We start from the raw sequence: 26137 nt of genomic DNA on the forward strand, positions 1-26137 counted from the left end.
ACTTCTGAGGCTTCCACCTTGAAAGACCGAGTGCTACATTTTTTAGGTCGCATGCTTAGCAGGGCACGGCCATGGAATTGGAACACAGCTTGTGAACCTTGCGGCGGTAGTGCGCTCTTTGGTCTTATATTGTTTGTATATGTTTTCTGTTGGATTTAAATGATACACAGGATTAAAGGAAGATATTTAATCAGGAAACGGAGTATGTGAATTGTTTTGTCCGACGGACACAGAGCGAGTGGATTGTTTTGTCGGATACGGAGTGAGTGAAACTGAAACTGCGCACTCACACATATGGACTTTTAACACGTTTTAACAGTTGTACAGCGCATATTTTTCTGGAAACAACAATCGCGGATCGTTCTCTTCCATGAAGGCCTATGTAAACATCTAAGATATATATTAACATTTCTCAGATTTATTGCTTTTGGGACTACACATGCAAGTTAATGTCATACTGGAATTGCATGGCAAAGATAATTTACAAACATGAGACCGGATGGATTATGACTTGCGCACAATTTTTAAACAAAGGTATGTTGTCCCGTTTAGATTTTTCACGTTCATTCTATATGCACTGTCAGCCATGATGAAGTTTAATTCATTGCGCTGCCCACCACGGTCATGTGACGTTAAATCAGAAATGTCTTGTCTGTAAGTGTTATTTTTTTTACAAAATAGAGTAACGCGAGTAACAAACATATTTAAATTTCAGTAATTGTAATTGCGTTACTTGATTTAAAAAAATACTTCGTTACATACTTGTTACTGATAAAAGTAGCATACCCAAACCCAACAAAGATAAAGAATGTCTAGACAATTGGAGACCAATTACCCTCCTAAATAACGACTATAAAATTTTAGCTTTAACTTCAGCCAAAGGAATTAAAGATGTTCTTAACTCTATTGTTGATGAATCGCAATCGGGCATTATGGAAAACCGTCACATCACAAATAACGTAAGGCTAGTCCTAGATCTTTTAGATTATGAGGATCTCAGCCCAAATAACAGTTACATGCTCTTCTTGGACTTCTACAAAGCCTTCGATTCGCTTGAGCACAATTTCATGTTTCAAGCTCTTACCAACCTTGGTTTTGGAGATTCATTCTGCAGAGCTATTAGGACTTTATACAAAAATAACAATAGTGTGATTAAATTAAAATTTGGAACATCGCCTAGATTTAATTTGTCTCGTGGAGTCAGACAGGGCTGTCCCATATCTCCATATTTATTTTTAATTGCTTCTCAATTTTTAGCTTTACATATTACCAGCAGTAATTTAGAAGGGATTACGATTGACAATACACACATTATTATCAGCCAACTCGCTGATGACACTACCTTATTTTTGTATGATGCCTCTCAAGTTCCTTTAGCTTTAAAATTGATTGATTCTTTCTCTAGAGCTTCGGGTCTCTACCTAAATATTAACAAATGTGAATTAATGTCAATTAAAGGTTGTAATGTTCCTTCTATATGCAACATTCCTGTAAAGAACAAAGTTAACTATTTAGGAATTGTAATCAGTAAAGACCAAAAAGAAAGATGTAAACTAAACTTTGATCCCCTGATAACAAAAACCCAAAGAAAACTCAACTCTTGGCTACAGAGAGATTTGTCAATAAGAGGAAGAATTTTGCTCTCTAAAGCTGAAGGTCTATCTAGACTTATTTATGCAGCTCTCTCCTTAGAGGTTGATAAAGTAACGTTAAAGAAAATTGATAGCATAATAAACAACTTTGTTTGGAAAAATAAAACCCACTTTATTAGAAAATCAGTACTGATGAATTCAATTAAACAGGGTGGTTTAGATTTTTTAGATTTTACTACTCTAAACAACACATTTAAGATTAATTGGATTAAACATTTCCTTAAAAACCCGTCTTCTCTCTGGAACACAATCCCTAACTTTATTTTCTCTAAACTTGGTGGCCTGAATTTTCTTCTACTTTGTAATTATGATGTCACAAAAATTCCCATTAAGCTCTCTAATTTTCATAAGCAGATGCTCTTGTCCTGGGCTCTAATATACAAACATAACTTTTCTCCACACAAATATTACTTATGGAACAATAAGAATATTCTCTACAAGAACAAATCACTTTTCTTTGATAACTGGTTCAAAAACAATCTTGTATTAGTTGGACAACTTTTCAACTCGCATGGCAAACTCTATGGGCCCTATTTTAACGATCTAAGCGCATTGTCTAAAGCGCACAGCGCAACGTCTAAATGGGTGTGTCCGAATCCACTTTTGCTAATTTAACGACGGGAAAAATCGTTTTTGCGCCGAGCGCATGGTCGAAAAGGGTAGGTCCTATTGTAATGGGAGTATTTTGGGCGTAACGTGCAGTAAACCAATGAGAGTCACAGCTCTCATTCCCTTTAAAAGCAAGTTGCGCTGGCGCTATGTCTAATCCCTATTTAGATGACGGACTTTGTAAACTGAAAAACTAAGCGGAGGTAGAAGATCCCCAGTTTAAGATTAATGTTAAATAATTGTGTTGTTTTTCACTTATATTGAAATTGTTATTTTTTTATTAAAACCTTTAAAACCCGTTTTCTTTTAGTCATGGAAGTAAAAAGCAGGCTTGTAATTGCTTTAAATGTATGGCTATCCAATATCCTCAAAACATAATTTACAAGTATGTAAGATAAGGTTTGTACTCTAAAAATACTTTATTTGTAACAAACAGGAGATAAAGAAATTACAAACGGCTCTCCTCACGTTTCAGCACTTTGGACAGCGGTTTTTTTTAGCAAAGAGTTTTTTTAAGCATTACTTACAAATGTTTCTCATCTCGCCATATCCACAGGTACATCATATACAATAAATCCGTGAGGTAGCATTAAAAAAAACATTTAAAAACAGACGCATTTGTTTAAAGCAAAGCATTTATTTACTTATCAGGCTGCAGGTAAAGCAGCTCTTTGCGCCTTCTAACGTCTCATAATCAGTCCTCATTTATAAATATGTCCAAGAGACTCAATAATAATCTCTTAAATTCAATCCTTTTTCATATTTTCATATTTAAAAGCATTTTTGTGCTGCTGCGCATTTATGTACTTTGTGATAAGCAAACCCGCGTTGTCCTCCCGTTTATAGGCGCATATTACTAATGCGCCCTTTAAATAACATAAAACATATTGCGCCATTGACTTTAGACTTTAGACCAGGTTTTTGTTGGTCAATGGCGTAGTCTATTTTAGTTGCCTCAAAATAGCAACGCGCCAACAATGCGCCTGAACACACCTCGTTTTTCAGACCAGAACGCCCATGGGCGCAAAGGGGGCGCAAATGCATTTGCTATTTAAACAACGCGGCGCTAAACGTGAAAATTAGGGTGGAAACTAGCGAAAGACACTTGCGTCGCGCATTGCGCTGCATTGCGCCGGGTGTAAGATAGAGCCCTATAACTACTTTGATTTTTTACAGAAATACAAAATTAATATAACAGCTAATGAATATGCTATTGTTTCTAATGCTATTCCCTCTGGTGTATTTTTGTTAATGCAAGGATCTTCATTTCCATGGCCATGTACTTATTGTTTTAATTTAACTGACACAACAATTGGAGGTATATGCTTCTCAGTAGAGCAGCAAAAAAATAATTATAAAATAAGAGCTCTATTTCAGAAAGAATTAACTACAATTCCTTATGTAATACCCTTTTGGAATAATGTTGTGGAAGGTATACCACGGGAGAAAGTATGGACTTTGCCTCACAAGTATCTGCTTACCAATAAAGTAAAAGAAGTAACATTTAAATTAGTTCACAAATGTTACCCGTCTAAATCCTTTCTTAGAAGATATAAGCCAGACATTGAAGTTTCCTGCTGTTTTTGTCACTCGTCCGAAGAAGATGTTATACATTTATTTTGGCAATGTACATATACTGAGAAATTCTGGACAGAAGTCTTATTGTTTATTCAATTTTCTTTTATTAGTGATTTCTCCTTTTGTTTTAAAGATGTCTTTTTTGGATTATTTGATTGCTTGAAAGAAAAGACAGGCAAATTTTATATAATTAATTTATGTTTCCTGCTAGCCAAATTTCACATACATAAGCAAAGAAGTATTGGATCCAAACCCCTGTTTTCTTTATTTAAAGATGATCTGGACAGGTATATGGAAACTATTCAGAGCTCTATTAATCCTAAAGCAATGAAAACTATATCTCTCTATTCCTTCTTTGTGTCCTTTTAATTTGTGTACTTGAATTTTTGTCCTCTATATATTCCTGGCATTCTCTTTTTTTTCTTTTTTTTACTTTCTTTTTGTTGTTTTGTTTGTCGTTTAATAACTGTATTAGTACTGCTGTAATGTGCAGTTTTGTTGAATAAAAAAAAAAAAACTGATAAAAGTAGTGGAATTACAATAACGCGTTACTTTGTAACTCTAGGCTAATGACTTCTCCAAGAGCTAATTGGAGCCAGGATCAGCCAACCTGGGGTCCAATCAATGTGATGAGATTGGATGTGTTGATTAAAGCTGCTCTGTCCAATAAAAAACACACACCAGTTTTGAGTTTGCTGTTCTGAAGAAGCATTGTCTGATGTGAACCATGCCTCACACAAAAGAGCTCTCAGAAGACCTACGGTCAAGAGTTGACTTACATAAAGCTGGAAAGGACTACAAAAGTATATCCAAAAGCCTTGATGTCCATGTGTCCACGGTAAGACAGATTGTCTACGAATGGAGAAAGTTCAGCACTGTTGCTACACTCCCTAGGTGTGGTCGTCCTGTAAAGATGACTGCAAGAGCACAGCGCAGAATGCTCAATGAGGTGAAGAAGAATCCTAGAGTGTCAGCTAAAGACTTACAAAAATCTCTGGCACATGCTTACATATTTGTTGACAAATCTACAATAAGGAAAACATTAAACAAGAATGGACTTCATGGGAGGACACCACAAATTGAGTTGTTTGGAAAGAACACACAACGCTATGTGTGGAGAACAAAAGGCACAGCACACCAACATCAAAACCTCATCCCAACTTTTTTTTTTTTTCTCCTAGGGGGTTTTTTACCCCGGGGAGGTAGCCTGCTTGGGCTTAACTTAGCTTCCTCTTCTAGACGTTACATTAGTAATATGCTCGCTCATAATGTCGCGTCATAGCCGCAGCAAATTTGACTGCTTATGCTATTGTGTATTATGTTATGCTATCTGTCGTTTTTCTGTGCTTTTACTGCTTCTATTAATGTAAAGCTGCTTTGAAACAATTGAGTATTGTGAAAAGCGCTATATAAATAAAATTGAATTGAATTGAAATATGGTGGAGGGGGCATCATGGTTTGGGGCTGCTTTGCTGCCTCAGGCCCTGGACAGATTACTGTCATCGATATAAAAATGAATTCCAAAGCTTATCAAGACATTTTGCAGGAAAACTTAAGAGCATCTGTCCACCAACTGAAGCTTAACGGAGGATGGACGATGCAACAGGACAACGACACAAAGCATAGAAGTAAATCAACAACAGAATGGCTTCAACAGAAGAAAATACGCCTTCTGGAGTGGCCCAGTCAGAGTCCTGACCTCAACCCGATTGAGATGCTGTGGCATGACCTCAAGAGAGCGATTCACACCAGACATCCCAAGAATATTGCTGAACTGAAACACTTTTGTAAAGAGGGATGGTCCAAAATTTCTCCTGACTGTGCAGGTCTGATCTGCAACTATAGGAAACATTTGGTTGAGGTAATTGCTGCCAAAGGAGGGTCAACCAGTTATTAAACCCAAAGGTTCACATACTTTTTCCACCCTGCACTATGAATGTTTACATGTTGTGTTCAATAAAAACATGAAAACGTATAATGTTTATGCGGTATTAGTTTAAGCAGACTGTGTTTCTCTATTGTTGTGACTTAGATGAAGATCAGAACACATTTTATGACCAATTTATGAATAAATCCAAGTAAGCCCAAAGGGTTCACATACTTTTTCTTTCAACTGTATATATATATATATTTGGCTGCATATATATATATATATATAAATATAAATATATGGCTGCATATATATATATATATATATATATATATATATATATATATATATATACAGCCAAAATATAAAGTTTGTATCAAATGTATGTATAAAATATACAATTATAAGTATATTTTTGCAGCTGAGCAGTTTATAAATGCTTTAAAATATATTGGTTAAAAATATATTTTTGTAAACATATTTCAAAATATATTTCAGTACATCTATTTTTGGGATTTTTTTAATTATATTTGAAGATAAGGTATTAAATAAATATAACAATTTACACAAGTAGTTTAATTAACACTACACATAAATTGTATTTGCACACATTAGGCCTCATGTTTTATACTTTTTTACAGACTACTGATGCCGCTGATAAATGAGTCAGTAAATACATTTTTTTCTTAAAGTCAACATGAGACGACACTTTCAAAACAAACTATATTATGCATAAATATGAATATTCATGAAAAAAACTGGTCAGTATTTGACCTATTGAAAATTGACTGGATAATAAAAAAAAACATTAGTAAATTCCATAAGAATAAAGATGGATGCCCTCGGAAAATTATTTGGGAATTGATTATAGAGGGAAGAAAGTAGCCTGCTGAAACCCATTAACCAATAGCCTGTGTGGCCTAAATGAGTCAATATTGTGTTTGACTTTAATGCTGATTTCAAATTATAGTTGTTGTGTTACACTTCTAGTATGTATTAGACAAAATAGATATGACTGATATCATTGGTATACAAATGTGCAGAAACCAATAAATCCTGAAATATCTAAGTCTAAAAAAGAATGATGTTAAAATCAGCAAGTGAAACAGGCTTTAAAATGATCCTCTTCCAAAAAAACATGGTTTTATTTAACTTACAAAGGTAAAACTTTGACCATGACAGAACTACCTGTTCTTTCAGAAATATCAACCAGTGTTTTGGGATCAGTGTTTGCATTTTACACACGCAGACAGATCAGGCTGTTCAATAAATACACATTAGACCATCGGCTGCACATTTAAACATATATGGTGCCCAGTAAACCAGACAGAAACACAAATATGATTTTAATAAATACCACATACATCAAATCAAATATATACGAATACGTCAGCAGGTGAGACCAAATTCAAAAAAATTAACTAAAAGCATCATTGTGTTTGTACAAGCATGTCGTAGTTCATTTTCATATTTATATATATACTGTATATATATATATTCATTTAAAACTATTTCCACTTTTTACTACTCGGCCACACACAGCCAGACATTCATTTGTATATAACAGTTTCCTCTAATAGAGCTTTGTCCACTTTTAACGTTAGATTTTATTGTTTCCCCAGATCTGAGTGCAAATATTTAGAGTAGATAAAACATGAAAAAATAAATATGTAAAATAAATAAAACACAAACCTATTCAGTGTTGCACTTTGTCCCAGACATCTAAAACATATCTTATATTTCTATGTTAAATATAAATACCAGAATTGGTAAAGGAACAAAAAGCAATCGAACAAACAAACAAATATCATGTGCAAAAATCAACGTTTGCTTGTAAAATATAAGACTTTCAGCGCAAGTCATCGCCTCGCGTGGAATGTTTCGCTGTTTGGCTGCTACAAAAACAAGCGGCGTATGTGTGCGCGTGTGGAGGGGAGGGGGGTTTGTGTCTCTGGAGCCGCAGCGTCGCGCCCGGCCACCAGGGTACTGTGCCATTTTACGCTCCGCAAATACATTAGCAGCCAAGGAGAAAACGTACAGTAAAAAACTAAATCCAACAACTGGACTCACACTGACGGCAGAAGCACAGTGCTGGTAATTTAATGCTAAAACGGGCACAAAATGAGGACACACGTACACACTTAAAAAATGAAGCTTTCAGCACATTTATAGAGCACGACCAATAACCTGCAAATGTACTGCGACGATTCACACGGCTCATGCATACAGCTTTCCTACCAACACGTTACGGAGCGTCAGACTCCGGAAACGACGGCGGTCGATTGTTAGAGTCGATTGCCCGTTTTCCAGCGTCTTTCTTAGGGAGGGGGTAAAGATTTTCTGCAGCGTGAGATTTTAAGGAAACGTGGAGGTGCCCATAAAAGCGTTTGTTTCAGCGTCTGCCACGCTGTTAGAGGATCTGGAATATACTGGCCGGAATGTTGTACCGGTCAGGAAGCACTCGCATCTTCAGGGTCCCGTCGGCACCGCAGGTGAAGATCCGGTTACCCGGGCAGGTTTCGATTTTCATCACGCCAGCGCCGATGTTTCGGAATATGGACTGTTTAGCGTGTTCGGCACTGAAGGTGTGCATGAGCCCGTGACCTGCCAACTTCCAGACCTGGACCAGAGCCAAAATACAATTTAGTTTAACACTATTATCAATAATAACAATGTAATGCTTATTAGTTATAAGTCGATATAGGTTAGCAGTGGTAGTTCAGTTCCAAAATGGATAATAAACTTAAAATAAAACTAGTGATGTATCGGCCGCTGATATTTATCGGATGATTTTTGATGAATTTGAAACAATCGGCATACATTTATTAATTAACTGCATAAAGTTGAATGCTAATTAGATCCAATCCATGTTCAGTAAAAATTATTTGATGCAGAAATAAACTAGCTAATAGACCAACTGTATAGTATTGTATACAAGTGTTTAATATCGGTATCGGCATCGGCCAGAAGTTGTCTGTTTAAATCGGTATCGACCAAAAAAAAAATCCTATCGGTGCATCCCTAAATAAAAGTTAATATTGTGTAAAATATTTCATGAATATAGTAAAAATATTTTTGACATTTTTTAGTACTATAATATATGTTACGTTACTTTATATTACATCACTTAAAAATGTTACATTTTAAAATATTTTCACTATATTCATGAAATATTTTACACAATATTACATAATATAATTAACATAACATAACGTAGAGCTAAGCAACACAACGTAACATGGCATAAAAATTTCTAAAACTTAAAATTTGAATGAAACAAAACATATTAAATTATACAATATAGTGCTGAGGGTTAGTAGCCTTATTTGTCTGAAGTTTAATAACACAGAATTTATGATAAATTAATGTATTTTATAAAAGGTCATAAAACTGGAGGCCCCAGTTTGAAAACCTATGACGTAACGTAATAAACGTAACGCAACGAAATGCAAGCAACATAACGTAACTTAATAAAAACACAAAATTTGACACAAATTGCGCACCCCTTCTTGGGGGTGTATGAACCAGTGTTCCGGGACTGTTACCTTCATGTTGCCTTCAGCCGAGCCGGTGACAAAGAAGTCCTCAGTGGAGTCCAGGGCCAGAGCTTTGATGGTTGAATCATGTGCCTGAAACGTGTGAAGCAGCTGTCTCTGACGGATGTCAAAAATACACACGAACCCTTTCCTGCCGCCCGTGATGATCAGCTGCTGTTTAGGAGCGTACTGAAGAACCGTCGCTCCGTTCTCATGGCACGGGAATGCTGGAAAACACAAACATGCCAGAATTAAACTTTAATAAAAGTTTACTGTACAGAAGAATAAAGACATTAGTTGTAACCTGCATTACATCATGGGCGTGACACCTGATGATGGATGGACTTTAAACAAGCGGCCACTATATTCAATGTCATTACAAAGCTAGAGAGCCAGGATATTATTTATCATAACCCAAATTGTGATCAGCTGAAGAAAGGAAGTCATACTGTACACCTTAGATGGTATTAAGGTGAGTGAATAATGGGTGAATTATAAATTTTTTTGCTCATTTGAAATACAGTTTAAATATTTTATGTACACATAACCCTCTCCCCATTGCATTAAACAATGTAAATGGCTAAATAGAGTACCGTAGGCATGACAGATGATTTTTGTAGGTTCCTTTGCAAAACAGCTCATTCATTTTTCCCATAGACTTTTGGATTAGCGAAAAAAAAAATAAGTTACACATTTTATGAATTTTAAAGTGTTAATGTGTTTACCAGTGTGGAGACTAACTTGTTGGAAAAAACGTGTAAGTGTCATAAACTTTTGTTAAACACTTATTTCTAGTGTAAAAAATACATTATCCCTGAAACCCAGATTAAAGTTTATTATTCAGCAAGCTGCCCCGCCCTGTAGATGTTAACCAATCATAACAGAAGTGATTTCCATATTAAATCTTAAAGGTCTGAAAATGTGTAAAATGACCATGGAAAACTAAATTACGAATAAGTTAAAAAAACCTTGACATACAATACAATGGCGCTTTTCCATTGCATAGTACCCCACAGTTCAGGTCATGTTAGTTCACTTCACTTTGGCGTGGTTAGCTTTCCATCGAGTTTAGTAACACTTTAGAGTGGGAGGTATTATAGGTGTGTCGTTATATTTGTGGTGACTACTGCTGTGACATCATACATGTGAAAGCGTTGTTTTAATGCTATACATTCCCATACATTCATTTATTTCTCAGTCCGCCACAAAATCAAAATTGACCAGCACAAATAGATGTTTGCACGTTTTTGTACGTTGACGCGCTCCGCTGAGCCTCATATGTTGCAAAAATGTTGTGCATGTGACATGCGCATCGCGGATGTGCCGCCACAACCCGCAAGTCTGGAAAACACTGTTATGGTATTCCTGATTCTCAACCTGTGGATGTTTTTCATCGCTAAAAGGGAGTTTGGGAACTTATAGCAGAGCACGGATGACAACATGTTTGCTCGAGACAGTGCACGCACAAAGGTAAAGCTAATCTTCATTTAGCACGACGCTTGTGATGATTCTCTCAGACCAATCAGTGATCTACAGTGTTTTCACCTCACGTTTAAGTATCAGTTAAATCAGGAACCCCAACCGAGGTGGTACTAAAAAAAGTATCGGGTACTACGTACTCTACCCAGTGGAAAAGACCCCAAAAGTAAGCTGACCCGACCCAAACCATGGGGTATGAAAAAGCGCCATACGTGGCCTTGTGGATGGTATATTCTTTATGAAATATCAAATCAATTGACTTATTTGTTTGAAAGCATATTCAAGATTTTGTGATCTTACCGTGTATCATTGAGTTATTGGGTGAGACCAGAGTGTCCCACAGACAGACATTCCTGTGAAAGAAATAATCATATTAGAAACCTGACACTATATACAGTACAAGTGTGTTTGTGTAGTACAGGATAGCGAGATATTTACAGTAGTATTAATCATATATCTGACCTGCCATCATTAGACTGTCCTGCTGTTGCGATCAGACTAGAGGATGTGATGAAGGCAAAATCACCACAGCTTTTACCGTGACACTGCCAACTCTGAGAAACACACACAGATCATTCATCATGTCACTTTTTTATACAGAATATAGCTAAAAAAGTCTGAATGTCTTTGCATTACATTAAATGCCTCTTGCTTTGAAATTTTAAGACCATACAACCACATTTTTTAAGCCAAACATTTAACAAAAACAATTTCTTAAAACATATTTGCAAATATATATAGATGTGCAATATTGAAGAACTGCGATATGCAATAGCACGCAGAATAATATTCGATATGCAATACAATATTTCGTAGTCTAAATACATTTAAATTAGTGCTGGGCAAAGATTAATCGCGATTAATCGCATACAAAATAAAAGTGATTATTGGTATAATATATGAGTGTGTGCTGTGTCTAATTAGTATGTATAAATATATACACACACATTCATGCATGTATTTAAGAAACATTTACATGTTTATATATATTTATTTATATTTTTATATAATCTATACTAAATATAAATTTAAAAAAATGATATATAAATAAAACAATTCTGAAATGAATATATGAATGTGTGTGTGGTTAAATATATGTAATAATTAGACACAGTACACGCACATATATTATGCAAAAAAATCACTTTTATTTTGTATGCGATTAATCGCGATTAATCTTTGCCCAGCACTAATTTAAATAGCATTAAAATCTATTTTAGAAAAATTATATAAAGCATTGTCTGATCGTAAATGCTGTTTTAATATTGTGTTATGCAATGGAATGACATTCAGGCATTTGTGTGACTTAACATTTTGAAGCCACCATATAATGTACAGACATTTTCAATGAGATTATTAACACTATAATGCCTTTAAAACGATTACATAGCTGACTGAAGCAATAACATATGTCACACGCTAAACATAATACAGCAGATTTTGATATGATACAAACGGGATCTTACCAAATATGGTTTGGGGTTCGAAGAAGTTTGATTGACTTGCCAGAGGCTCAAAAATCCCTCACCATCTGCAACACCGCACTGACAGACAGACATTTATAATGAATCCAGAGGAAGAATAAAGATATTTGAAAGTCCAGACAGTATGTTTAAATGTATGTCTCATGTAATGACTTTTGAGTGCTATCATGTGAGCACATAACACCACATACTTCAATTAACAACAATGATAATCATATTAAATCAACAGATATTGAACAGCACTGGAAATTATAATACACTTTATAACTGACATGCAAATATGTGTCTGTGAGAGAAAGACAAAGAACCTACAATATATAATAGTGTATATAACAGTGCTATTCTCACGAACACTGAGATAAATGAAGTACTTTGTCAACTGTATTACATGGTGCAACAAACTTTAGATGACTTTCATTGCAATAGGAGAATTATGAAGTATCAACTTTATTTCAGACTGTAATACACAAGGTTAAAAATATGTCTATGTCCGTTTCTATTTTCAGTGGTAACTCTACTATATCACTTTCTGTGACCCTTCCGTAAGGGTACCTAGCACAGTAGTACGGTACCAAAATGAACTAAAACTTTATGGTCAAAATGATCACAGGCTGGCATGAAATAATATTAATTTGACTATGAATGCATATAATTAAAGTGCTATTTAATTATATTTAGTAGGCCAAATGTGAAAATAGTGATGATATGTCATTATTCCGGTAATGAGTAAAATACCTTGTTGCCCTGCGAGTTGAAATAAAGTCGTGTTACTCGAGCATTTCCTGCCTGTCTAAAACATATGAGCTGCTGCGGACGATTCCACTCGAACATCCTCACGCTGCCGTCCTGAGCACCCGTCATATCTACAAACATAAACCAATGTGATAAATCACTGTATACAGTAGGCTATATATATATATATATATATGTGTGTATCAGGTAGAGATGAGTAAAAGACACTCACAATATTGATAGATGGGGTGAGAAGTCATTCGCTTTACATTATTCAGATTCCTTTTCATGATCTGTGACAGATGACACACAGAGAACAACACAGAGATTATTACTAACACAGTTTACAGTAGGGGTGCGCGCAAAAACTAAAGCGGGATTAGTTGTAACACGGACCGTTTACATTCTTGCAAATTTGTTTTTTCCGTATTGTTTTCACACTGCCATAAGACAATCTCACGCAAATTTATGGAAAGGTATTATTTTTTTTCCAGAGAGTTATTGATGAAAGAGTTGGGTGTGTAAGATACCAAAACCAATGCTATGTCATCTTAATCAGTGTCTTGTTGACTAAAACATAGCATCGTTTTGAAATATGTCTGCAGGTCTTAGCAACTTTTTGGTGGGCTTGAAAATATTTTGACCCAGAGGGGTTAATTGTAACGCTGTGTTAACTAACCCCTCAGCACTTACGATATGAAAACCGCTAACGTTAGCATAATTCTTTAAATAGGCTACACACTAATGATTGCTGGCTGCCAACAAAATAAATGTGCCTGTCTTATCAAAAATTGTGTGTCAAAATGTATTTCTGTTCATATCTTTAATATGATTACTTTGCTTATAGACGTCTGTAACAGACCTAAATCATGCATAGTTTTTCTAGTTACCGAATCTGTTTTTGTAGTTAATGTAGTGATTACTTTTGGCGCTATATTATATTATTATGTCTCTAATAAGATCGGTCACAAACATGATTCCTGCACGATCTAATGTGTTGCATGTTAACTTACTGTCATTCATTGTGTGTAATATTTTTCGTCTTCCCCTTCACATTTTGTCCACTTTCCCGGCTGCTAATAAAACTCTTAAGCCTCTTAAAAGTCCTCGTCCGTGCTCGTAACAATTTTGACCTTAAGACCTCTTTTAAGGTTTAAGATGTTTTTTTGAATTGCTTTTTTCTTTACTAGGATTGTTTCTTTAATTTTAAGAGTAAACGCCCACATTTCTAAGAATTTTCTTAGAATAGCGTCACAAGGAGCTACTTTTTTCCAGTGCCGGGGTCAAGGGGGGGCATTCGCGGGCCGTGCCCCCCCAAACAGGTTATTGTGCCCCCCTACACAGTTTTTTATTAATTTAATATATATCAAGAATAATTCAAATAAATTAAACATTGAATGTTTCATGACTTTTAATGTAATTAAATGAGGAAAATAAAGTTGATATGTTTTCTTTTATTAATATAGACCAGATTCTCTGATTGGTTGTATTGCGGCGTCTCATGCGTCTTTACGTCTTTAGCATATTTGTGACTTGATACTAGCAACGTGTTTTTTCGTGGCATTTTATGGATTGTGTAAAATATGGATATTAGAACATTTACAACGAACCAGCACCGCCTGCTACAGATGACTTCATGCAAACACCGATTGGATCAAACTCAGAGATTAGAGGTCGAGGTGGAATTTTCAAATCTACAGGACACCGTTTTAAGGAAGTTTAATGTTTGTACACGCTGCCTTCAGCTATTTTAAAGGTAAGTTAGCGTTGTTTTAATTTATGTAAGCCTAAATGTGAAGTGCGGCTATAGACTGTTAACAGCATTACGACGTGATTATGGTAAAGCGGCTTTTAGGACGCGGTGTGCGCTGCGCTATGAAACCCATTAATTTCATTGGCTTGCGCCACGCGAGAGCGGTTTGTTGTTGTGTCGAGCAAAGCGCGAGCGCAGCTTGAGCTCACGCAGTGTCAAAGTTCAAAATAGTTTTACTTTTGCGCATAGTTTGTGATCTTTTGCACTTTATATGGGAAATGAGCTGACAGTCTGTACCCTTGCACTGTATTTGTTGTTTTATTGCCTTGTTTTTGCAAGTTATTGTTGCTATTGCGTGCCCCCCTGTTGAAAGCCACATGCCCCCCTGTTAGTTATGGTCTGGCGCCGGCTCTGCTTTTTGCATTAAGATACTTTATGAATACGGGCCCAATTTTGGTAATATAAGAAGTAGAATATAGCAGCTAAGGTTAAATGGTACATGCAAGCGTATTAATAATGTAACGCATGGGTCTTCAACCGGGGGTCCGCGGCCCCCAGGGGGTCCGCGACGGAACTGCAGGGGGTCCGCCAAATGATGTTTGACCACAAGCTATTTTTGCTAAAAACGTAAAATATATGTACAAAAAAACGTTACATGTCCCCTTTAAGTTGTGCACGTGCGTGGCCGCGAAGGCGCGCGTTCAGTTTAACAAGCGGACCAAAATAAAATATCTGAAGATTATAAATGTACACTCAGGAAGCAGCAGTAGCGACAGAAAAGGCATCATAAAACAGGTAAATCTTATAGGCATGTGTGTCTTTCTTTCAGAAAGTTATTTTAGGATCAGTGCGGGTGCGACATTGTCTCATCTAAGTTTCTGAACTTGGACAGCTGTTTCACGCTGTTCAGATTTAAAGCGCTAACTCAAAAGGCAAATGACACCAGACCGCGTCTGCATTATAAACTTTGACAAAACTATCGCTCGCATTTAAAAATGTATGAAACGCGCCCCATGATGGTGCTTTGTGCAAGATTCATAGTCAGGTTGAAATCCGTCTCTCAAAAAGTTGCCCCAAAGAGATGCGCGCGGACTCAATGCATGTTGTCTCCTGAGTCTGATATGAAGCTGCGTTAGTCAAACTCGTGACAATGACGATACACGAGAAAGGCAACAAACCTCTGAATATAAAGTAGCACAACCTCTATCCCCACCAGAATAGAGAGTCTCTTTGTGCCATTCACCATGATCAGTCATCTTTTATAAACTGAAAGCCCAGGTTCAGGTAAATTTTCACAGTAAAATGAAAATCTATTACACTGCAAATACCTTAAAATAATATTATATTATTTTTATTATATTCATATTCATATTATTATTATTATTATATTCATATAAAAAAATAAATCTACTTTAACAAAAAAATTATGCATGTACAACAACAGCATAATAGGTCCAATGTAGGCTACTGTCTTAATATAGTATGGCTGTGTGACAATATGGTTTGTTTCTATTTATAAAACAGTTCCGCCTTGATTCTGATTGGTCAATAGTTTTACTTTACTCCACTTTGCGTTGTGCCTAATACGAAAAGGCAGCCTCTTGTACCTTACTGATTACTTAAATATATAAGTTTTACACATTTAGTATCAGGGGGTCCCTGCTCCATGCCTCTCTCATCTAAGGGGTCCCCAACCCAAAAAACGTTGAAGACCCCTGATGTAACGTATACAGTAAAGTGCTAAGTTAAGCCAAAGTTGGCTGACTCTCCCTGGGACAAAAAACCCCCCTAGGAGAAAACCCATTGGGAAAAACTCCTAGAAGGACAAAAACCCTTGGGAGAAATTAATATATTTATATATATAGATACGGTAGGGATAGATTCTTTAGTTTCTTCACAAAGTCAAAAATTAAATGTAAGTCAATTTGTGACTCAGGTTTACCTTGATTACTATGGTCAAACGATGTACGTTGTTTTTAATGTCCGATTTTAAAAAGAATTTGCTAAAACTAAATATTTGTTAAGCACAGTATTTATGCACGCTTGTTCTGTGTAACACAATGTAACGCCACATTACAAAGTGAACAATGATTGGTCATTTTACTGTCTGTCAGACTTTTGCTTTACATCTGAGTGTCTTTACATTACTAACAACAAACATTTAAAGAACTGAGATTTATTGGCCGATTGAAAAGACTTATTTGCTGATGATGATTTTTTTTTTTAAATAACTGCAATATCTAATGCAATGTCTATCACTAATAATAAATAATGTCACTCCTTTCAAATATTTTAACTGTTTGTGAATAATTTTTATTCGTAACATAAATCATCAGCTTTTGCACAAACATGTAAAGTTCATGCATCATTTATCCTGGTTTCATTCCCGGGCAAAGTGAATAATTACAAACTTTAGATAAAAGCGTCTGCCAAATGCATACATGTAACCATTCTCACTGTAGCTTGCCACGCTACAAGTTAGTCATAACTAAGAGTAGTTTGGGGTGAGCACTACTACGGTGTTTCCCTGTGGTGTTTATCAATTACGAATGAGGACACAATGAAACGTCTGATGACGCAAGTCTGTACCTTGGGCAACTGCGGACTGTCTGCGGTTCACTCGACTACCTTCAAACACTCTTATCAGCTCAATACAGACTCATCAAGAGCTCTGTTGAGACCACAACTCTCTGTTTGTGTTCACTGATAAGAGCTGAACAGTCAGACGAACGCCTCATCATCAGCTCATATCTGTGAGAAATTAATTCACTACACTCTGGATGAAGGTGTAAGATGGGGGGCAAATGTTTCAGACCACAAATGCTTTTATTCTGCTTCAAGTTATATTTACAAATATTATCAGCATAATATCCTAAAAAAAACTAGTTACTACTAATTAAGAATTTTTGTGAAATATCTCATGTGTCAAAGACTTTTGCATAGTACTGTATGTCACATGTTTTACATATCTGCTCTTAATTCTGTATGATTTACTTACATTTACTTTTATTCTTTTATCCTAAGCTATATATTTTTATTAATATGTCAGTATGCAGGTTTCATGGGAATCAAACCCACTACATTTTGCTAGGGGTGACCCCGAATAGTCGAAGATTCGATGCATCTCACAGTCGAATCGTCGCAGATGTGTTATTAAATGAGGATCATTTAATTTTGGCCGTATATTATATATATATATATATATATATATATGAAGTTTCGTTGCAAAACGAGATAAATCCATTTTTTAACATTTTTGTCAAAACATGTTTATTATTATGTTATCATGTTATTATTTTGTTTTATTGTGCTCCTTAGCTGTATTTTTTAAGTTATGAAGGTTTAAATCAAAACAAACCAACTGCAGTTGCATTGAAATTAATTGGAATGCACAACCAAAAAACGCGATATCTGAACAATTAACAAAACGGTGGTTATCTCGTTTTGCAACGAAACTCTTCATATATATATATTAGAGGTGTGAATCTTCACTGGTTCCTCGATTCAATTCGATTCCGATTATTAAGTTAACGATTCGATTCAATTCGATGTTGCGATGCATCATGATGCATCACGATGCATCATGATGCATCACGATGCATTGCATCACGATGCATTGCATCCTTTTTTTTTATTACTGCACATTGCTACATTTATTTTGATGAATGTAAGAAGTCAGATACAGTATTTGAACTCCTTTGTATTTTGTTTTCTTCAAGAAGTATACTAAAGTATACTACTTAATAGGAAACAAGACAAACTTGTTCTGTAAACAGCAAACAACAGCAGCATTTAAAACTAAAACATTAGGAAAAACTAAAAGTGCATAATACTGTCAATTAAAGCATTATCAACACTTGCATTCTTTAGCAGCTCGGGGTGAAAACGGTTAACATGGTTTCTTAAGCCCTATTCGGACGAGATTAGTTTTACAGGGGTAGATGGCATAATGTAATTCTACCACAGGACGTCGGTAATATTAATGGTCAATTCGGACGGGATTAGAAATCTCAGTAAAACATTCAGAAGTGGGAGGGGTAACTCGTTTGCGCAGCGCGTCACCTCTCGTCTTCACGTGCACGTTACCTTGCCTCTTGATTTGTTTTGGTATTGTAATGTAGTTGCAGTTTTCTGGCAACATATACTTGACTTCATGGTTAAAAATATTGACAAAAATTTTGCTTTACTTTGGAAAAATGTATTATTAGGTCTATTTGTAAATCAGAAGGACAAACAAATTCACACATACATGATTAATTTTATCATCTTAATGGCAAAATTCCATATACATAAATGTAAATTTTCTGGGCGAAAACCATGCTTTAAAGTATTTAAAGAAGAAATTGTACACTATGTTGATCTAATATTACCCTCAAAAAACCAGAAAGCCTGTCAGATTCTTAAGGCATGTAATTATTTTCATATTTTTATATAATATTTTGTTTCCCCCCCTAGCAACAATGTCTTTATTTTAATTTTAAATTATTTAATTTTGTGTTATTTTTGTTCATTTTCATACAATTTATATTTGAATACATTGATGTAATATTTTTATTACTGTCAAGTGATTAATAAATATATATAAAAAAAATAAAAAAAATAAAAAAAAAACTTGCCTCTTGATATCAGATGTGCAAACAACATGAAACAGACAAGGAAAACGCGAAACACTGTGATTAATTTCAGTTTGGGGAGAACGTCAGTTTCGTAAACAGTTCCGCGAATCTGAGAAGTGAATTTGACTTTTTTTTTTTTAAGTTTGTGTCGTGTTTTATTCAGAAACTGACCTGCCACTGACTTGTTTCCCGTCTAGAACGCAAGTAAATGCTTCTTTAAGCGCTTCTATATTTAAAAGAAACCCGCAAATTGAAAGGAAATGACGCGATTTACGTGTATATTTACAGCTGGTCTATTCGCACTGGATTAGTATTACCTGAGGTAATTTCTCCGGACCTTTTTACAGAAGGTAAAAGACGCCGTAAGCTTTACTGACATTGTCCGTAATGATTACAGAGAAGCTCTGATAAAAACTTGCTTTACCCCACCTCCCTATGTAAAACTAATCCCGTCCGAATAGTACTTTAGATTAGTGGTATTGCCTACATATTTTATTTGTGCATGGCAGGCTTTACACACAGCGTGTGTCTTGTCCAGTTCGTGCTTACCAGCATGTTCATAGAAGCCGAAATGAGCCCAGACATCGGCTTTTAAAATACCCGGTGCATTTTTTATCAGTCGTTTCTCACAACCCTCTGCCATTTTTTCTACCGCCACATACCTGTACGCGACGAATGATGTCAGCAGGCTATAATCGATTATGGGTTATTACTGCATCGATGCAGAATCGTCCACCCCCGCATCGCGATGCATCGCACAATCGATTAATTGTGACACCCCTAATATATATATAGGTGCACATTATCTGAGCTTTCTCCAAATATATTAATATACAGCATATTATGATAATGCTATGCAAATAATTTGTGAAGTAGCAGCTTTCAATAAATAAAAAATAAAATAAATAAAATGCATTAATAAATCCAACAACCCCTGCACGTCCATAAGAGGTTTCTATGTTAATAAACCATTGCCTCTTTGTTTCTACATTTAAAAGACAAAGCTGGCAATTCTGGTTATACTTTCGTTCTTTTAAAAATGTCTATTTTATTTTATTTTATTTTATTTTATTTATAAATCACTCGGGGTTATCTGATTTAACTATTTGGCTTGTGTTTTGTTTCCGTGCACTTCAGGCATTTTGCAGATACTATTTGTTCTGCACCTTGTTAATTCTGACCTTATTTTATTAAAAAAATGTATTTATTATAAACATAAATTCTGATCTAATTTAAGTCTGTAAATTTTGGATTTCTTTTTGTTGTATCGATGTTGCACTGTTGCTGCTGGCCATGCTAGCGCATGCAATTTAGCCGAATGCGCTAGGTGCTCTGCGTCTCATATTTAGGAGTTCATGTTTTTCGACGGGTATAAGTTTTTAAAATGTATTTAAGAGGGTGGTTATCTTGTCAAAAGTTAAGCTACAAAACAGGTAAGCAGTTTCTTTAAATTTCGGTGATGACACAGAAAATATCTGCACCGAAAATATATTTATGCCTGACACGACTTTGTAGTGATTTAATATTATGGTCGGTGTTCACTTTCAAATGATAGAAAAGAGATTCCTGAAATAAATAATATAAGAATCATCAGGTGTTTCTGTAAAGTGAATACTTTAATAACGTCTAGTGTCTATAAAATCATTAATTTCAGTGTTTTTCTTGTTATAAACTAATGTTTAATGAATTGTATATAAAGCTTAGTTTTTATCATTTACAGTAACAATCACAAATTATATGTCATTTGTTGTTGTTTTTTGTCATGCTTTGACGCGCTAAATCTCCAAATTAAATAAAATGGCTGAATTGTAGCCGGGGTTTCCAAGGCAGGATCACATTTCTTATTTTTTTAGGTTTAGTTATTATCAAAATGTTTTTTTTGTTATATCTTTGTGTGATGTTCTGTAGATCGTGGCTTTAAAATGTTATGAGGAATGTTTAAACAAAGGTTTATGTTGCTTACATTTGACCTTTAAAAAAAAGATATAAAATGCATCGTCAGTTTTGTTTTCGTTTATCACTTGAAAGACAGTTTTGGTCACTTCATCAGAAAGTTGTTTGTGTGTGTTGCTTGTGAAAGAAAATAAAAGTTACCCATTTGTACCTTGTCTGGCCCCCTCCCACCCCATGCACATACACATGGATGATTTGACTATCGGTCGACTATAGAAAGATTCGACAATTCTGATTCGAATATGTAAATCCTAAGTCGAGGACACCCCTACATTTTGCACACAAAACACAATGTTCTCCCAACTGAGCTACAGGAACACATGTAGCTTGTCCACACTTTATAACCAAATATCGTCCGCAGATAAACATACCACACTGGCACCCAAACTGGTCTGCCCACTGCCCAGCCAAGGCATAGAGGAGGACGCTGCCATCTGTTGGGGAGCGAAAGGACCGGTGCTTGCCTGAGCAATGTTTGTGTGAGATGATCGGTAATCCACATCATCAGAGCTACACGGAGAAAGCAAGATATTCATATAACTATAAACATGTGAGCTCAATAATCGACACACGAACACACACTAACCTACGAGACTCCTTGTCAAATTCCTCTCCGATCCACGTGTAAGGCTGAGCTGCGAGCAGGGTGGACACATCCACCTCCTGGACGTCGTGAGTGGACGCCAGCACTATTTCATTCGTGTTAGCCTGAGAGAATAGACATCTACACATTACAAACAGGTTTGATTTTTTTCCCAAGTATTAAACTGGCAAAAAAGTACTGCCGCTTCTTCAAAAAGAAATAAACGTGTACCGACCCTGTTAATGGCAAAAGCCATGATAATATCAGATTCTTTGTGGACAATTTTAGCTTTGCCTCCTGGGTAGCCCATATCAGCCTCCACCTGTAATACAACACACGCACACACACTTATATTACTCACTGCTGTCATTTCACAATCACATCCCCATACACACAGCGGCAGCAGCAGGAAGTCAATCGACATGCAGTCCCGACTACATACAAACTTTCCCCGAGGAGAAACATGAAGTAACTGCTCAGTTAATGCTTGATATTGCAAATGAGGAGTCTGAAGCTGAATCCATTCGATTGGTTAATCACTTTAGTGCCGTCGACGGTTAGTGATGGAGAGCAGTGCTGAGTTAGGGGTCGTGAGGAAACAGACGAACGTGTTGTGTTTGTGTGATCACAGCAGAGGATAAGAGAGGACAGAAGCCCAAAGCTTTGAGAGGGGGTTTCACAGAGAGACGAGTCTCGTTCTGTGTCTCAGTACCTTTTTGGTTTTGCGAGATCCAGTAACGCAGTTTTGTATGAGGTGGTCCACATGATTATCTAAAGACTACACAATACACACCACAACACACACAAACATTAACAAACCAACACGGGCCACAGCACGAAACACATGCACAGAACAAATGGGGGGAAAAAATGTAAATAATAAACCGCAAAATGAATCTCAACTGGAGCTCAGAAAGGGATTGAAAGAGAGAGAGAGAGAGAGAGAGAGAGAGACAGAGAGAGACAGAGAGAGAGAATGAGAGATGATCCTACTATAAGTAAACATGCACATTAATGATTGGACAATATATATCCTCATGGCTGTTATATCGGACAATAATTGGATTTTTTACAATTATGACATCAACTGATCCAATCTTTTTGTCCAGCCATAAAAAACATATCGGTTGCCCACTAATGTACATAAAAAAAAAAAACATGATGTCAGTACTTACCCCGGCGTATCAGATACTGGATTAACCCAAATGATGGTCTCAGTGCTTTTACTAACCCACATTAAGGTGAGTTTTGGCCCTGTTGCTTTTTTTTTACCTCACTCTTAATACATAACATAAACTCAGACCACACCCCATTCATTACCTCACTGAGCTTGACCACACCCTTTAATTATTGTACATAGGGGTCTTGCTGCACTGCACTGTGTAATTTTCTTACTTAAAGGTGCAGTGTGTAAATTGTAGCGGCATCTAGTGGTTAGTTTGCAAATTGCAACCAACGGCTCAGTCCACTGCTCACCTCTTGCTTTTAAAAAACATAGAGAAGCTACGGTAGCTGCCACCGGACAAACATTTCATTGTTGGAGACAACTTAGTAAAAAAGTTTGTCCGTTAAGGGCTTCTGTAGAAACATGGCTGCTTCCATGTAAGGGGACCCTCAGTGTATGTAGATAAAAACGTCTCATTCTAAGGCAATAAACACATAACGGTTCATTATGAAAGGTCTTCATAGACCACTGATAATTTAGTTATGTATATTATTTTGCATTTCTGTCAAGAGATCCTTCTAAAAATTACACATTGCACCTTTAAAAAACTCTTTCTCTGGCACTGACCTATCCCATCAATGACCTCAGTGTGTTCCTGGCCCTGCCCCTTCATTTGCATAACTCCACCTCATCTGTAATTACCTCACTCTGCTTTCTTTTCTTGGTGAAGATGTAGCGAATCAGAGTCTCTTGAAGCATTTCCTGTTTGACCAGAACATGCCACAGACGTCGGGCAGGAAAGGAGAGATGATGCTTTGACCTGAACAAAAACCACAAACACACACGTTCAATCCAGCGATTGCGCATTGCGGATACAAAATGCACGTGGTGTGTAAATCCTGGGACGAAATACAACAAAGTTTTAAACTTCTCACTTGAAGGGTGTGTTCTCGGGCTCCAGCATGGCTTTGTGTCGGAGTATAGCCGGTCCTCCGCCAGAGCTTAGGTCCGTGGGAAAAGTGTTGATGTAATTCGGTGGAGGTCCGTCAAATTTATTCATCTTCTCCACGAGAATCTGCTCCCAGTTCTCCAGTGTCTTCAGGACAGCGTTTGTCAGAGGAGACCTGACGGGCAACTCTAAGATGACACAAAGCAAACTGTTAATTGATCTTCAACTAGTTTGTATGGGTCTGTGTGATGTTTAACCGCTAATGCACCTATGAAATCCAATCCTGTGAGGGGCAGGAAGGTCTTGACATTATGCAGAGCAAGTTTGACCATAACCAGGCGAATTAGAGACCAACTGCAGAGACAAAAACACAACACCACCCTTTAACTCAGACACGCTGGTGCATACACAATAGCCAAAAGCCATTTCATTCAATCAAGAACAAATATTTTATCATTTCCTTCTTAGTTTAGTCTATTCTCAGTATTCTCAACAGAGCACCATTATCAACTCAGTGGTGACAACTTTGCTGATTGGTTGATCTATTAGGAGGATTATGGGTGTAGTACCTTTTTGGTAGTTTGGCCGCTTTTATAAGAAAACTTGAAACTATTATGATTACAAAACAGATTTTTGTTTGCTCAATACAAAACTGATTTCTGGTCAGACCTGTAGGAGTTTGGATCAGAATGTTCAGTCATCTGTGTGTCAGAGAGGAAGGCATCATCATCATCCTCATCATTATCACTAGCACCGCTCTCATCTGAATCATACAGAGCGCCGCTGTCGGAGAGAGGGAGGAAGGGCTGGAGGATAAACACACACATTGCTGGGTTATTAAGGTTTGAGCGGCAGTGATTAAAACATTTAAGGTTAATGTGTTTCAAATGACAATTTCCAAACATTGGTGAGGTCTCACTTTGGCCACAAAGTAATCCCACATGCTGAGTTCAGGTGGGATGAACTTCTCCTTGTAAGTGGGACGTTCAACGGGTACAGGAGGCGGGGCGACCGGAGTCTCTTTAACGGGACGTCCCGGAACCAGCATACGCATGTTAAACCTGCGCCGCTGCCGGTCTACATCCTCAGCGGGAGGTGTCGGAGGAGGAACCGCTGGATGACAAAGAAAGAGACAGGGAAGAAAGACAGTCTACGTTAGAAACAACAGAGTACCCATTATAAAAAGTACTATGCTCACAGTGTGCAAAAACCCAGAAGTCCACAGATTCTGCCCTAAAGTATACAACAGTATCAAGAAAAGCACACTGCATGAAACACTGTATCCATACATTTTTTTTCAAGTATTACATAATGCATACTGACTCACATACTTGATAGGCTTACTACAGTATAATAAATAGACATTATAAAGTTTGTAATGCACAGTATGCAGTATGCTGGAGAAACGAAACACAGGCATGCTAATAAAGTAGAGAAACTGAGAAATTGAAACAGAGACAGCGAGAGAGAGAGAAGGAGAGCGAGCGAGAGATCTCTGTATAAGGTGGTACTCAACACAATCTCACACACAACACAAACCTTCCCCAGCATCCTGTTTGACTTCATCAGTTGCAACTAAATGCAACAAACAAAACAACACAACATGATGATGATGATGCAGCTCAAACACACACACACACACACACACACACAAAATCACACACATGTTGGCAATGGCATATGTGGTTTAAAGGGACTATTCCATAGACGCAATGCATTTTCTACTGTACAAACTGTATATTCTACTCCCCAACCTACTCCAGTCCCTAACCCCAACCGTCACAAAAACCTGTTGGCAGTCTTTAAAGGGGCCATGGCATGAAAATCTGACTTTTTCCATGTTTAAGTGCTATGATTGGGTACCCAGTGCTTCTATCAACCTAGAAAATGTAAAAAAATATCAACCCAGTAACTTAGTTTTGGTAAACCATTCTCTGCAAGCATGTGAAAAAATAGGTTGTTGAAATTTGGCTCTCCTTATGATGTCATAATGAGCTCTTATTATAATAATACCGCCCCTTAATCTGCACTATCCGACCACAGCACTGCCATTTAATGCAGATAAAAGCACAATTGAGTTTTAATTGCAACAAACCACCATCATTGTGATCAGTGTTTGAATTTCATCAGCTCATTTGCATTTTAAAGGACACACCCGAAACGACACATTTTTGCACA

General features: G+C 36.5%; 1 protein-coding gene across 1 annotated transcript in view; it reads right to left on the bottom strand.

Annotated features, from left to right (window-relative positions):
• Positions 1–6350: 6350 nt before the first annotated feature.
• The window catches only part of dmxl2 (Dmx-like 2), a 74694-nt gene continuing 54907 nt past the window's right edge, over positions 6351–26137 (bottom strand). The window contains exons 30-45 of the mRNA XM_073853304.1: positions 24879–25072; positions 24629–24765; positions 24228–24313; positions 23946–24147; positions 23713–23830; positions 22558–22623; positions 22081–22167; positions 21849–21970; positions 21634–21772; positions 13173–13233; positions 12944–13071; positions 12191–12268; positions 11187–11278; positions 11025–11077; positions 9255–9472; positions 6351–8329 (exon numbers count right to left, since the gene is read on the bottom strand). Coding sequence (XP_073709405.1) covers positions 8120–8329; positions 9255–9472; positions 11025–11077; positions 11187–11278; positions 12191–12268; positions 12944–13071; positions 13173–13233; positions 21634–21772; positions 21849–21970; positions 22081–22167; positions 22558–22623; positions 23713–23830; positions 23946–24147; positions 24228–24313; positions 24629–24765; positions 24879–25072 — 1991 coding nt within the window. The 3' untranslated portion in view covers positions 6351–8119. The remainder of the gene's footprint in view (positions 8330–9254; positions 9473–11024; positions 11078–11186; positions 11279–12190; positions 12269–12943; positions 13072–13172; positions 13234–21633; positions 21773–21848; positions 21971–22080; positions 22168–22557; positions 22624–23712; positions 23831–23945; positions 24148–24227; positions 24314–24628; positions 24766–24878; positions 25073–26137) is intronic.

The sequence above is a fragment of the Misgurnus anguillicaudatus genome, chromosome 15 (genome assembly GCF_027580225.2).
Source record: "Misgurnus anguillicaudatus chromosome 15, ASM2758022v2, whole genome shotgun sequence".
NCBI classification, from domain to species: Eukaryota; Metazoa; Chordata; class Actinopteri; order Cypriniformes; family Cobitidae; genus Misgurnus; species Misgurnus anguillicaudatus.